We start from the raw sequence: 13,890 nt of genomic DNA, 5'->3' as shown, positions 1-13,890 counted from the left end.
CTGTCTCAGTAACTGCATCCAGCTCTTCAAGAAACAGGAGTTTTTTCATCCCTATTAGTTAATGGTTATTAAGTGAAAAATCTCTTTTCCCAGCTGTTAGGGCTCATCACCCCACCATACAAGCCCTGTCTATTCTGCTTCAGGAACACGCTGGAGATGTTTAAGAACACCATCTGAGATCTGTAAAGCAGCAACATGGAGCAGCGCTCCAAACTCTGACAAAAATTATAGCCTCAGCATGGAACCCGTGGCAGATGTGAAGATCAGAATTGGCGTATTACAGTCAGCTTTGACCGAAGACCGTGCCATTCCCTTCTCCAGAGAGGGTGCGGTGGCGGGGGAAAGATAGAGGCAGCTCTACGTGCTGGGGTCCATGCTAGCAGGTTGCCGAAGGAAGAAAGAGTGGTTACTTCTTCAGTAACTGTGGTTCTTCTTAGTGATGTGACTAGCATGGATCCCATACCCAGCTTTCAGCTCTGATGCTCCATCCTCACCCTCAAAGTTTTTGAGTTGTGAAGGTATTAAAAGCAACTCTTGGTGCCTCCCAATTTTGTATCATGGCACAGAGACCTGAGAGAAGTCGCGTGAGCACCGTGTTTCAGTTCCATTGAGGACTGATTCACAGCTGCTCAATTTTTACTTTCAGGCACGTGCTTTTATAATGAGAGTCCTCACGACAGCATCAAATCATTGGTTATAATGTCTGGAAAGTTAAGAACGCATGCCCACTAAGAACAGTGCACAGCAGCCACACAAAATACTACCCTCATATTCTTTCAAATATGAGAAATATCTACAATCTTTCTAGTTCTACCAGCAAACTAAGCTTCAGCTAGATAGCCAAATCAAAGTGATCAGTGAAGTCAGCTTTGCAGGGAGAATCCTCAGCTTTTTATGTGGTTTTTGGGGGCAGGGTGGGAAGGAGATAAATTTTTGCAAAACTGTATGATATTATGCTTGTCTTTAGAATTACTTCTGATTTCAAACTCATGGCTCAGTTTTGTCGATGCATTTTAGTAGTAGGACATCTGAGAAGAAAGTGACAGCAGTTCATGGATTTGAGACCATGGCCAAACCTCTTCAGTATAACTACATACTACTTTTTTGCATAATTCATTTTTCAGTTGCACTTAATCACTTTTTCTATGAATAATTTCACAATATAGCAAAAGCACTATAGGATAAATAATCCACATCTTCCAACTGAAGTGAAAGGACTGAAATGTTTCTTAGTCTCAATATTTACAACTGTTACCTGTTCAGTTTGTGTGTGATATAAAATCCCATATATAACCTGAAATATATTACTGAATGCTAGCTGTACATGAACTTATTTTGTTGATTTATATGTGAAGTGCATGAGATTGGTATGAACATGACATAGCGCCTGTTACCATTAATAAATGTATCCCATGTACATGCATGTACACCAAAGCAAAGATTATGACCATTTATTGGGAGGAAGAGAAAATAGAAGTCTTCAGATGCTTTTAAAGATTTGGGGGGGTGGGAACAGGCATTGTATAATGTATTTAATGCAGCCTTAAGAATTCACTTTGAGGCCAAAGAGGTATGTTTGGTAAACCTGCTTTTTCCTTCATTTTTTTCTCCCTCCAGCTCAGAACACTGGAATCTCAACTTTGTACAGGAATTCGTATGGTGCACCTGCTGAAGATATCAAACATAACCAGGTAAGTATGGAGACTAAAATGTTACTGTTCAGATGGCAAAAGACCGGTGTAACATCTTATATGGACATGAAGAAAAATATCAGAAAGACTGCTAAATCTAGATTAGAGGAACTGAGTCACCTGCTTGCACAAATGCTAGCAATTCCACTGGCTTCAAACAAGCTATGTTCTTTATGCTAATGGATAATTTCAGCCCAAGTTTCAAAAATGTCCAACAAGTTATGACAGCATATGCGTAAAAATTATCCAAGCTGTTTAAGACTGTAACTCATAATGAAGTCAAGAGGGGCTTGGGACCTGAATGCCTCTAAAGTTCTGGATATGTGTGACGCAGGCTACAAAAGCCAAGCTAATGTTAGTGGGCACTTTTACTGGCTCTGGTACCTCGTGATGTCCCATGTCAGTGAATTTGGTGAAGTCTAGCCACATCTCGTTACTTGAGTATAGCCATCCTAAAATTCAACACCACTGCTGACACCACACAGCTCATGTGCTAAGGCATCCTAGTAAATACTCAGGTATTGAACAGACCTGGAGAAAGAACCCCTGTATCTCTTGTAGGGGCATGTGCACTGTACTTACGTGTACAGCCCTCAGATTTGCCCTTCAGAATGACTGCAGCAAGGCTTTTTGTTTGTTTTTTAATGTATGCATTGGGGTATGAGCAAGGGAAAAACTAGCGTTTCATCGGCAAGGACGCTTTCCCACATATATACATCCAAGCCTTTCAGTCTAGAGCGCTGGGACTCTTTTACAGTGTCCTGTTCCTGAAAACCAGAAAGCAATAAGTGCATCTGGATAAGGTGGGCATTGCAAAAATGTAATGGGCAGCATGGGTGCCAAGCTAATGCACTCACAGAAAAAGGGCTGTTGCAGTACTGACATGTATGGCGTCCATATGGCTGGTATTTCCAGTATAGTATTTCCTCAGTCCCCGGGAAACAGACAATTTTCTGCAGCCATAGACTTTTGTTTAATGATTATATATAATGCTACTTTATCCTTAGTTACTACAACTCCTTAATATTTTCACAATTTCCCTGTGTAACATGCAAAGGTTACAGCATTTTTCAACTAGAGAAATGAGGCCAAAAACATTTAAGAAAAGCACTGAAAATTGTTACTAGTATTAGACAGCTAGATGAATATTTAGTAAAATATATAAAAAAGATTTTTCTGTGAAAATTTTTACTGGGTTACCTGAAATTTCAATTTAAGAAACTGGTATTTCAGTTTTAAACCACAAACTTAAGGTGAAGAGAGTTTCCACTGTTCTGTGTCCCCATTTCTCTTTATTGTTTTTTTTAATTAGCCAGTATTTCCTGTGGTGCACCATATTCTTTCTTTTTGTGAGCCAGTTCAGTGCATGAAGGTGTTTCTGCTTTTATTGCATTTAAAGAGATGAAGCCCTTCTAGTTAATACAGTTTTTAGAGAAAATAAGGGTATGAGGTTTTGTAACAGCAGGTGCATTTTAACTGCAGTCATGAATCAACTAATCTGATTTTGTGGGTGAGAGTTTAAGTGAAAACAAAACAAAAAAAACCCGCAAAACCAAAATCAATTTTCCACCTTTTCCTACTTGCTTTCTCAATGAAACATCAGATTTATGATTGACAGATCAGAAAGAATGACTTTAGCTAAAAAGAACCCAGAAATACTACTTCAGTCCCCTGTTTTCTACTCAAAAATCGACCATCTCTACCTTTTTGGCATATAAATAGGTTGCTTCGTATAGAATTTTTCTCCTGTGTCCAAAATTAAACACCTGTGTTTGAATATGTAAAATGAAATGAGGGGCTGAAGGTCCTGTACACCTTGAGAGCAGTACTAGAAATAGAAACTAGAGGAGTTCTGCTCCCTTGTGCAGTTCTAGTTTTGGGCCCAGTCTCGTAAGATCACGCGTAGAGTCCAATCCAGACATGCTTTGAAAGAATATCGCAGAGTTTGGGACGTAGCAGTGCAACTGTTCCTCTCTTCTTGAAGGAGCATTACTAACTCTTGCAGAGTCAGCAGAATCTGCAAAGTCTTCTGACACCAGCGTCTGAGCACCAATATTCCCAGTGACGACCATTTGAGGATTGAAAGGCTGTATCATTTTGCAGTCACAAAGTCTTCCCAAATATATAGAGGTGGCATAGAGCGAAAGGTAGAGTTCCACTAAAACACTTACATGCGCTTATACATTTCAGATTTTGATTAAGTCCCAGCTATAAAAACAGAGTCTCGCTAGGGCTGTCTGAAAAAAAACTTTGTGACAAACTTAGGTTAGGGGACCGCCCGAGATTTTTTTTTTTCTGCATATCATAAATATTTCAGCTTCAGGGCAACTTGCTGGAATGTAGCAGCAACCCGAGATTGCCGGCAGGAAGCGTTGAGGAGGTGGTAAGAAGAGGGTTCTGCTTAACAGTAGCAGAAGAACACATTTCAGGGCACTTAGCTTGAAATTTTCTCATGTCAGTGCCCTGAAGACTATAAATGGTTCTTAAGGATACGGTGTCACCCTAAATCTTACTTCTGGCAAAGGCAGCTGCAAAATGTTTAGCATCTTTGGAGTGTATATCACTTCCATTCAGATTCTTCAAGGCTGAGTTTTGGCCACCAATATTTGCATTATATAGCTGCAAAATTGTCAGAAAGTTATACACAGATTATAGTTATGAAAGTAACTGTAAGCTACGCTGCTTGAACTACTTTTGAAGTAAATCAGCATCTTTAGCAGCAATAATATTAAATAATAAATGTATTTTATAATGATATTAAAAGGTAAATAAATAGAATGACAAGGTAAAGGTCTGGAATTAATTCCCTACCAAGCAATACCTTGAGCAAATGTTAAGATAATGCACAACTTTGTATTTCCAGCATGATAAATGTGAGATTTACTCCTTCTTCCATCGGTTGCCCACAATAAGTTGTATCTAACAAGCTGTGGGTATCACTGTCTTTCAGGTTTCAACACAGCCAGTTCCACAGGAGCCCAGCAGAAAAGATTATGAACCATATCAGCCGTTTCAGAATTCAACGAGAAACTATGATGAGTCCTTCTTTGAGGACCAAGTGCATCATCGTCCACCTGCAAGCGAATACAACATGCACCTGGGACTAAAGTCAACTGGCAACTACGTCGACTTCTATTCAGCTGCTCGTCCCTATAGTGAACTTAACTATGAAACAAGCCACTATCCAGCCTCTCCCGACTCCTGGGTTTGAGACTTGGGCAGATACAAAAGCTCCAGGAACTGTGCATGTGCATGCATACCACAAGACATTTTTTTTCCTGCAAATTTAGTTTGTTAAAGCCTGTTCCATAGGAAGGCCCAGATAGCCAGTATGGAAAAAATTAAGAGATTTTTTTTTAGAGGGCTAAAAGATACAAAAGCTAAACCTGGGAGTAATTAGAAAGAAATATATATATGCAGATATATATATATATTTTACAGTGTGGGCAACTTCACCGTTGGCCTGTAGAGTCTAAAGTTCGGTGCTGTATATTGAATGTGGCTGAAGGAAGGAGGGAGAACATGGCAGTGGATGTGGGTCAAGAGTTAAGCACAAGTAACTGAGCAGCGTACATACTTTATGGGGAACAGCTTCTCACACTTTGTTTAATATCCTCATTCATTGTGAATCTAGGCTTCAAGTTGCATTTGGGGTTTCCTCTGTACAGCAAGATGTTTCTTGCCTTTTGTTAATGCATTGTTGTAAAGTATTTGATGTACATTACAGATAAAAAAAAAAAAGTGCATTGTGTATATTACACCAATGCCACAGTGTTTCTTCATCTATGGTTCTAAATATTGCTTCAATTTCAAATTTTGAAAGATGTATGAATTTCCAGGTTTTTGTTTTCTTTTCCCCGGTGCGTTTTAACAAAAAAAAAATCAAAAAAAAATCAAAAAAACAAAAAGGAATATTTAGCAGTATTGTTTGTTCTGATATGTGAATTTGTTTGTGGCAACTAAAAAAAAAAAAAAAAGGCATTCAGCAGTTTCTGACAATTAACATTCATCATTCCACACTCCTTGTCAACGAAGTGCTTTTTCACTGCCTAAAATTTTAGATGTAGATATTTGAAATAGATTTTTTTCATTTATACCAGTTTTCTTTATGATGATACAGTGTTAAAAGAAAATAAATTACAATTGATCTGTCATCCATATTTGCTAAGAATGTCTATTTCCAAGAACCTACCATACAAATACACATTCTTACTTGTGTGTGTCCACGTATGCATAGTATTCTGTGTGCGTGTGTGTGTTTGAGTGTGTGTGTTTGTGTGGCGTAAGACTTCTTTTCATCCAATGTTTTCCTTGTTCCAGCTTCAATTTTTGTTTGATTTTCAGTTTTTTTAAACAGTGGAAACTCCAGTATGTGCTTTCTCTTACTCACTTTCTTAACCATTGATAGCAATTCGAACTTGTTAGGCCACATACTCACAAAGGAAGGGGTTATCGGATATTTTTCACTGACTCCTTCACCCTTAGATGCCATTTTCTTTAAAATAGCGTCTCTTGATTTTCTCTCGAGGAAATTTCATTACTCTTCAGCCACCAACCAGCAAGTGCTCGAGGAAGGCAGAGTTTGATCTTGCCATCTCCCTGAGGGAATGGAAAACAAAGACCCGACAGACTTAAGTCTGGAGTCTCCAAACTATTCAGGCTACAGAAGGGTCCAACTCCTGAACCATTAGGACAATCATTTATTTTAACCCATACCAAAAAGAAAACCCAACACCCTGAACGCATTCCTCAAAAATGAAAGATACTGACCATTTCTGTGCATTTAAAGTAAAACCCTAAAAAATAAAAAATGTACGGGACAGAGATTTTTTTTTTATTTAAAAAAAAAAAGAAGAAGGAAGCTAGGCTAGGAGGCCAGAAGAGCTGGCATATTCATCTTAGCTCTTGGGATTCTGGCAGTAAAAAAAAAAAAGAATTTAGCATTTCTTTGATTCAGGCAACAGTTCAGCGTACAGTTTTCACAGCCTAAGACCCACCACAAACGGAGTAGTTGTAAATTGCTTAAATGACAGTTAAGGAATTTGGTTTAGGTTGCAAACATTTCTGTGATTAGTCATTGTAATAGTCTTAACATCACCTGGCACACTTCTGGCTGTGCGCAGGGGGAGAAGTCTCTCGCAAGTCATCGCCTGCTCTATAGGATGCAGCCCGAGTAGTTCATGCAGGCGGGTATTGTGACGTAGAATTGGTTTATCGGTAATCTAGGACTATAGTTTAATCTTTTTGGCAGCTTTTCCCAGTGTACGATATGTAACCTTATCTGCTCTTTGTAGTAAACAGGGGGAAAAAAATCGCATGCAAAAAAATTTTTAAAAAATTTAAGAAAGGGTGGGGGGGAGGGGCACAGTGGGCCAGATGTATAGTGAGGTAGATACAAATATTATTCATAGTTTTGGACACAAGTTGTTTATATTTTATTTATTACATTGATTTTAATAAGATAAGTGACATTTGCAGTGCTCTTTTGAACAAAGCACCTTTTCAGTATAAAAACTTTTTTTTAATAAAGAATGTCACTCTCAACTTGAAGTTCTTCTTGACTGCCTGATAACCACCAGGCTGGTGCAGTTCTCCAGGCGCGGGATTGCCAACAGGCCGAGGGGATCCGTCATTCTGTTTGAAGTTCTTAGGACAGGAGGTTATTGTAAGTTGGATTTATTTCCGTTCTTCAAACTAATGAAGTGCCCACGTTGCCCCCTTTCAGCTCTTAGGACTTACTTGGAGTCAAATGTTGACCATTGCTCAAGTGAGAGATTCTGGATCGATGAAGTGGCATAAAATACTTTTTGTCTATACTTTGTGTTGTTTTGTTTCCATTCTTCTGTAGTGGCAAGTGCTCCGACTGGTAACGTTCACTCTTGCTGTACTGAGTTTTGAGAAGGTGTTGAATTACCCGGCTTCCTTACCAGGCATGGAAATCCAACACTGCTGCCATACCGAGCAAGATATATATGATGCATTCTTTTTAATATTGAGGAAATTATCGTTACCTATTGCTGTTCCCTTCATTCTTGTACTAGATCACACACAGAAATAGAGAAGAAACAAAAATCTGTTCCAAAAAAAATGTATAAAATGCAATTGATGTACTGTAAAATGTCGGATTTTTTTTTTTTAACAAGCTTCGTATTAGAATCTTGTTCAGCTGTGTAGAGCTATATAAATCTCACTGTTTTATTAAATGCTGTTTATGGTCTGGAAGGAATGGTTAACCTATCTCAAGATTAACAAATTTGCACTAACATGAGCAATATTGATTTGAAAAAAAAAATGAATTCACTATTTAAAAGATAAACTATGATTTTAAAGGTATATTAACACTGAAAGTACATTTTGACAAATAACATATTTAAGCCCAAAATATAAATGGTTATGTCAGATAACACAAAAGAACTATAACAATATAGATTGAGATAAAAAAAAATGTGTTTCACTGTACATGTTGCTAACATGTACAAAGACAAACTCATATTGACATATTTTCTATTAATAAATCCTACTGTATTGTGGAGAATCGCTGGTCATAGTGCAATATGTTTAAATCAGAAGCTGACTCCATCGATTGACGCCTAGCTTCACACAGCCAACAAACCCTTGCCACGTGTTTATTTTAAATATGAATCGGGTAGCTAACTTTCAGCTCTCAAGTCATTCACTCGCCCCTCCCTCTCCACCAGGTTTATGAGCACAACGGCAAGCAAAAGGGAAAGGTATTTTTGAGAAGAACGCCCAATTCGCCCCTAATTATGGCTGCAAGAGCTCAGCCGCCACCACTTACAGAGAGAGAGAGAGTTTCTCTACACCTGTAGAAAAGACTAAAAAGTTCCAAGGCTGGTGCCACCAGACAGGAACGTGCCGTAAAAGCGTCTCGCCAGGGAGACTTGCAACTCCAATCGGAAGTGCTGACTTAAATTTTTTATCCCTTGGCACGCACAGGCTGCGCAAGAGAGGCTTTCTCCGCTCCCCCACCCCCGATACTCATCCTCTCGTGCCAGCAGGCAGAGCGAACTCGGGGTTGAGTGTTACCCCTTGTATCACGGGGAGCAGTGGGAGGGATGGAGACAGCAACCCAAAGCAGGGGGGGGGGACAAAAAAGGGGACTAAAGATACAGAAACTTGGAGCTTGTGCGTGAAGACAGATACATGCCCGTAATTACTAATGGTGGAATGGACCCAACGGGAGATGTATGCACTGAGATTATCAAATATTACTAACAAGGTGATGTACTGAACGTTGAATAGCAGCAACACACTGCACATAAAGCTTTATGCTAGAAAAGTGGGAAGGAGCAGCAGAGGGAAATCCCAGGTCACCGTTGGGCACTTCCAGCTCCAGCCAGCAGCAGATGTCAGGCACGAGGGCTTACTGCTGGGAAGGAGCGAGGGATGAGGCTCTTGATCAAAGACTTGGTCCAAGACTTTAAGACTAGGTCAAAAAGTCATTAGGCAGCTAAAACAGAGGCAAATTTTTGCAAACCTCCCCCCTTGCCCCACCAGCCTCAAGGGCAGAGTGTGGTCCACCCAGCAGGTATACGGACACGGTGCGCACGAGGGAAAATCCCGTCACGGACCCGACTTCCAAAGGTCCTTTACGATCAACTGGGCCATACCCGGTGCAGGTGTGTGTCTGAGCGGCCGAACACTGCCGGCGCTGGGGCTGGGTTTGCTGAGGAGCGGCTCCAGCCACTTGAAGGGCAGCGTTTTGCCTGGAGGCCAGATGTGCACCAACATCTGCTGAAGGGCTGGGCAGTGCCGGCTCTTCTCTGGGGGACAAGCCAGTCTCTAAATAGCAGCCAAAAGCCATTTTCAGACATTTAGGCTGAAAGTGGGAGATTTGAGTTTCATCCCCAGGCAAAGGGATTGAAGGAGCACTTGCTCCTAACTCTTGCTCCACTCCTCCAAGGACCAAGCCAAACAACTCCATCTAACACAAGCAATTCCAGTTTTTCTCCCCTGCCCCAGGTTTTGCACCATCTTGTGCAAAATGTGCAATTATTCTCGTGCAATTATTCATGCCACGTCCTTCAAAAGGCCGGCACGCCACAATCCTCCGCAAGGCACATGCATGAATACTGGTGGTAGCCAGGCACAGTGCTCTAGCAAGACACCATGCCAATGCATTATTCTTCAACCTAATTCCCAATCGAACTCACTTTCGTATTTTTCAGTCTTAAAAGCAGTTTCCTTCCTCTGTGAGAATTGGGTTTGCTTTGCCAGAAGAAAGCGCACACTAAACTCTTGCAAGCTGTAAACCTTTCACCTACAACTAATTTTAAAGCCCACAGAAGTCCCTGGAAAGACTTCCATCAGCTTCACCAAGCCGTGGATCAGGCCCAAAGTGAAAACAGGTGAAGAACTGGCACAAACTGCTCAAAGAATGAGCACATCGAGGCTGCTCTTGCCAGCACGCAAAAAGCTCCAACCTTCTAATAGCTAAAAGGAGAAAAAAAGCAAGTTATTTGCTAGTACCTGTCTGTCAAAATTTACTGTAGAGCCTGTGGCTCTCTGTAATTTTATTTTCACTGCTTTGAGTGACATAGATAAAAAGCACTTGCAGTGACTGACTGTTGCAGTTAATTTCAGCAGCCAGATGAGTAGTTTCAGACACAGAAATACCTTTCTTTTCCAGACAGGCAAAAATCTGAAGCTTGCCACTAAAGCTTGGACAGCAAAATAGCAGTGGTTTGCTGATTCACTATTTTTCACAAAGTCAATTAAAATATTAATTCACATAAACCTTTTCATTTCTACATAGCCCAGTGGCTATGGGGCTTGCTTTTTTACATAATTTACTTCTTTTACATGAACATTATAAAGGCAGAAAATGTTGATCACTAAACACGTCACAACAATAGCTAAACACATCAAGGCTGAAGAGAAAAATGTGTGGCAGAGAATTCAGGTTACTGTGTACAGACACAGTCCATTATTACCTTATTATTACCGCTATGGCCAGCGTGGGAAAGAAAAAAAACAAACAAAAAAAAGTGGCTGCCTGTGGGGCCACCACGGGCTGGGGACTGAAGGATGGCAACAGGGGGCAAAATTGGGCAGATTTTGGGCCTTCCCCGCCAGGTGTTTGATTTACCTTCAGTTAGAATAGTTTAAGAGGTCACCTGTTTTGGTTTTCTTTTTTTTTTTTCCCCTGGTTTCTTTTTTGTTGTGGTTTAACCCCAGCTGGCAATTAAGCCCCACACAGCTGCTCACTCACTCGCCCCTCCACCCAGTGGGATTGTGGGGAAAAAAAAAAAAAAAAAACAAAAAAAAAAACCCCCAAAACTCATGGGCTGAGATAAGAACAGGCTAATAGAACAGAAAGGAAGAAACTAATAATTATAATAATAATGATAATAAAATGACAATAATAATAATAAAAGAATTGGAACATACAAAACAAGTGATGCACAATGCAGTTGCTCACCACTTGCCAATCGATGCCCAGTTAGTTCCCGAGCAGCGATCCCCCCAGGCCAACTCCCCCCCAGTTTATATACTGGGCATGATGTCACACAGTATGGAATACCCCTCTGGCCAGTTTGGGTCAGCTGTCCTGTCCCCTCCCAACTCCTTGTGCCCCTCCAGCCTTCTCGCTGGCTGGGCATGAGAAGCTGAAAAATCCTTGACTTGGTATAAACACTACTTAACACACTGATGTTTCCAGTTGTTGCTATCAACATTCTTCTCATACTGAACCCAAAACATAACACTGTACCAGCTACTAGAAAGAAAATTAACTCTATCCCAGCCGAAACCAGGGCACATTTTAGTAACAGTTGTTATGATCCACTCCAACTACCAAAACCCAGGTGCAGAGCCAACGCTCGTGTGTCAGCAACTCATTCTGCTCTTGCAGCCAGAGCTTATCTGTGATGGAGAAAAAAACCCCTCAGTTAGTAAAAACTAATAATAATGTGTCCTGAACAAAATTTGCATTTTGCTCAAATTTTAAAATAAAAACCACTGGAAACTTTAAATAGGTCTGCTTTGCCGGTGCATTAAAGCGTGGGCAGCAGCTCGTGGCCCCAAGCTGGGCTCAGCTCTGGGCAAACAGCGAGAAGGTGTTTGTGCAGGAGGTTGCAGCCTGCCCGAGCAGGGAGGGCATCAGTAATGTCTTTTCATTTGGTAGGAAGGGACCGTAAAGTTGGAAGCAAGAGACCAGGAGAATTAAAGCCGCAGTTGTTAACATAGGGAAAAGTGCGAGCTACCCTTCCCACAGCTACGGTCTGTGGTTTGGGCATTTTTGGCTTCTTTCTCTTTACTTTCCATAATTAGGGTTTAAGGCAATAACATTTCTGATGATAACTATCTGTGGAATGTGTTTCGACAAAGTAAAAAGAAATGTGATATTAATATGTATAATTGAAAAACAGTTGGCGACAAGTTGTTTTGACTTCCTAAAATTTGATGTATATGTGTAGGTTAAGATAATGATTTGGTTTAACACTGTGATGTAAAGAAAATTATGTACTCTAATAGACTGTGAAATTCCACATCTATCAAGGTAGCTGTGTATACTATATGTAGTTAATTAATGACTGTGCAAATCAGCAAAATTAAGGTTAAACAGGTGTTAAAAGACAGGAGGATTTTGGAGCTGCTTCCTAAAGTGACAAATGATGACTGTCCTTCGTCTTGTCTCTGCCATGCCACAGCTTAAGTGTGATGTTTGTCTGCTGTATTAACTTTGATTTTAAAAATAAAAGCAGTTTTATAAACCAGAACAACTTCAGTCACAGCTAAGCCTGACCCACTGAACTAAGGGATGTAATAAGTGGGAAATTAACTATATGATCTTTTACTGTGTTTCCAATACCATGTCCAGAAATCATGAATTATCCCAGAAAGACTGGGACTCTTTTACTTCCAGGGATTTACTCTGTGCCTTGCTGACGGCACTTACCGCCTCTCACAAGGCCATCCGTCAAGGCACCGATGGAGCCCCACAGTATGGCCAACAATATTTTCATGAAATCTCAGCAAAGAGGTATGTGTTTGGGAAGCAAACCAGCAGGTCTGTGTCTTGCCACAACCAAACCCCCGATCCTTCCTCCAAGACCTTCATCCCCCCCACGCGGGGCTGGAAGAGCAGAAAGGGGATGTGACCGCCCCAGCCCGCTATGTGAAATAAATGACCGCCTGGAACTAGGAGCATCTAAAACTGTTTCATGACATCTTAGCTCGAGTTTTTTCAGTGGGGGGGCTCCAATGTGGTTTCCTTATGTAGTTTTGGCTACAAAGGCAATGGAAGAGGAAATTTTTTTACACCAGGAACACTGTGAAGCAATTTCAACTTAGACAAACCCACTGGAACCATGGGGTAATTCAGACACTATTAACTACGATGTACCAGGTGCTCCTTGCTCTTCTGTGCCATCTGGATAGATCTAGTGGCAGATGCCTAAAAGCAAGCGATCCTACCTGCACAATTATTCCAGAGGGGAAAAGGAGTTAAAAAAGGGAGAAGTAGCCTATGAAGACGTGGTAGAGAGAAGGAGAGGTAAGTGGAGTGACCAGTGGGGCTGGCCTGGACCAGGGATAGCTGGCACTTGTTGTATCACTGTGTTTGGGAGGCATTTCTGCTGAGAAAGATAGCACGTGGTAAAGCAGAGAAGGGTTTGTAGCTGTAGGTGTGTGGGTGGCCAGGCCAGTTAGGTGCCTGGGGTGAGTAATTGCTCTAAGATAAAACAACAGCAGCCAGCCCTGGGATGCAAAAGCTACACTCTAAAAAAAAAAAACAAACACAGTATTTTTTTGCTTATGGAGTCAACTGTAAAGTGAAGAAGTTGTTCCAGGAGTGTCCTCTATGCAAAAGGACTTCACGGGTCTAAGTGATATATCAGTTTTGTGGCAAGGTGAAATAACAGAAACAGCTAGCAGAGCTGGCTGGAGTAGCTGGCAGAGCAAGGAACAGCGTGGGGCACAATTAGTTGCTGTGTTCATCTCCTTGTTAGGTCCCCATTTTTCTCCCTTTCAATAAAATATTTGAAGGCAATGGGTGCACCATGGCAAAGAGAGAAATTTAGCTTATCAGTTGCAAAAAAAGTTTTCAGTTTAAATCTTTTCCCCATGCCTCTGAAGGGTGCTGAAGCCAGTGTTTTATTAGCAACCCCCTTAAATGTATCTGCTGCTCCAGTTACTGCCAATCGAGTCCCCGCAGACTTGGCTGGTTATTGTACCT

The 13,890-nt window shown here is 41.0% G+C and overlaps 1 protein-coding gene across 1 annotated transcript in view; it reads left to right on the top strand.

The window, feature by feature from the left end:
- Positions 1-5,845, top strand: part of CTNND2 (catenin (cadherin-associated protein), delta 2) — a 538,576-nt gene extending 532,731 nt beyond the window's left edge. Inside the window, exons 19-20 of the mRNA XM_010571474.1 lie at positions 1,618-1,691; positions 4,642-5,845. Coding sequence (XP_010569776.1) covers positions 1,618-1,691; positions 4,642-4,902 — 335 coding nt within the window. The 3' untranslated portion in view covers positions 4,903-5,845. The remainder of the gene's footprint in view (positions 1-1,617; positions 1,692-4,641) is intronic.
- The last annotated feature ends 8,045 nt before the right edge of the window (positions 5,846-13,890 follow it).

The sequence above is a fragment of the Haliaeetus leucocephalus genome, unplaced genomic scaffold (genome assembly GCF_000737465.1).
Source record: "Haliaeetus leucocephalus isolate CR32 unplaced genomic scaffold, Haliaeetus_leucocephalus-4.0 Scaffold328, whole genome shotgun sequence".
NCBI classification, from domain to species: domain Eukaryota; kingdom Metazoa; phylum Chordata; class Aves; order Accipitriformes; family Accipitridae; genus Haliaeetus; species Haliaeetus leucocephalus.
The sequence above is the reverse complement of the archived record's forward strand: the minus strand, read 5'-3'. Positions and strand labels throughout refer to the sequence as shown.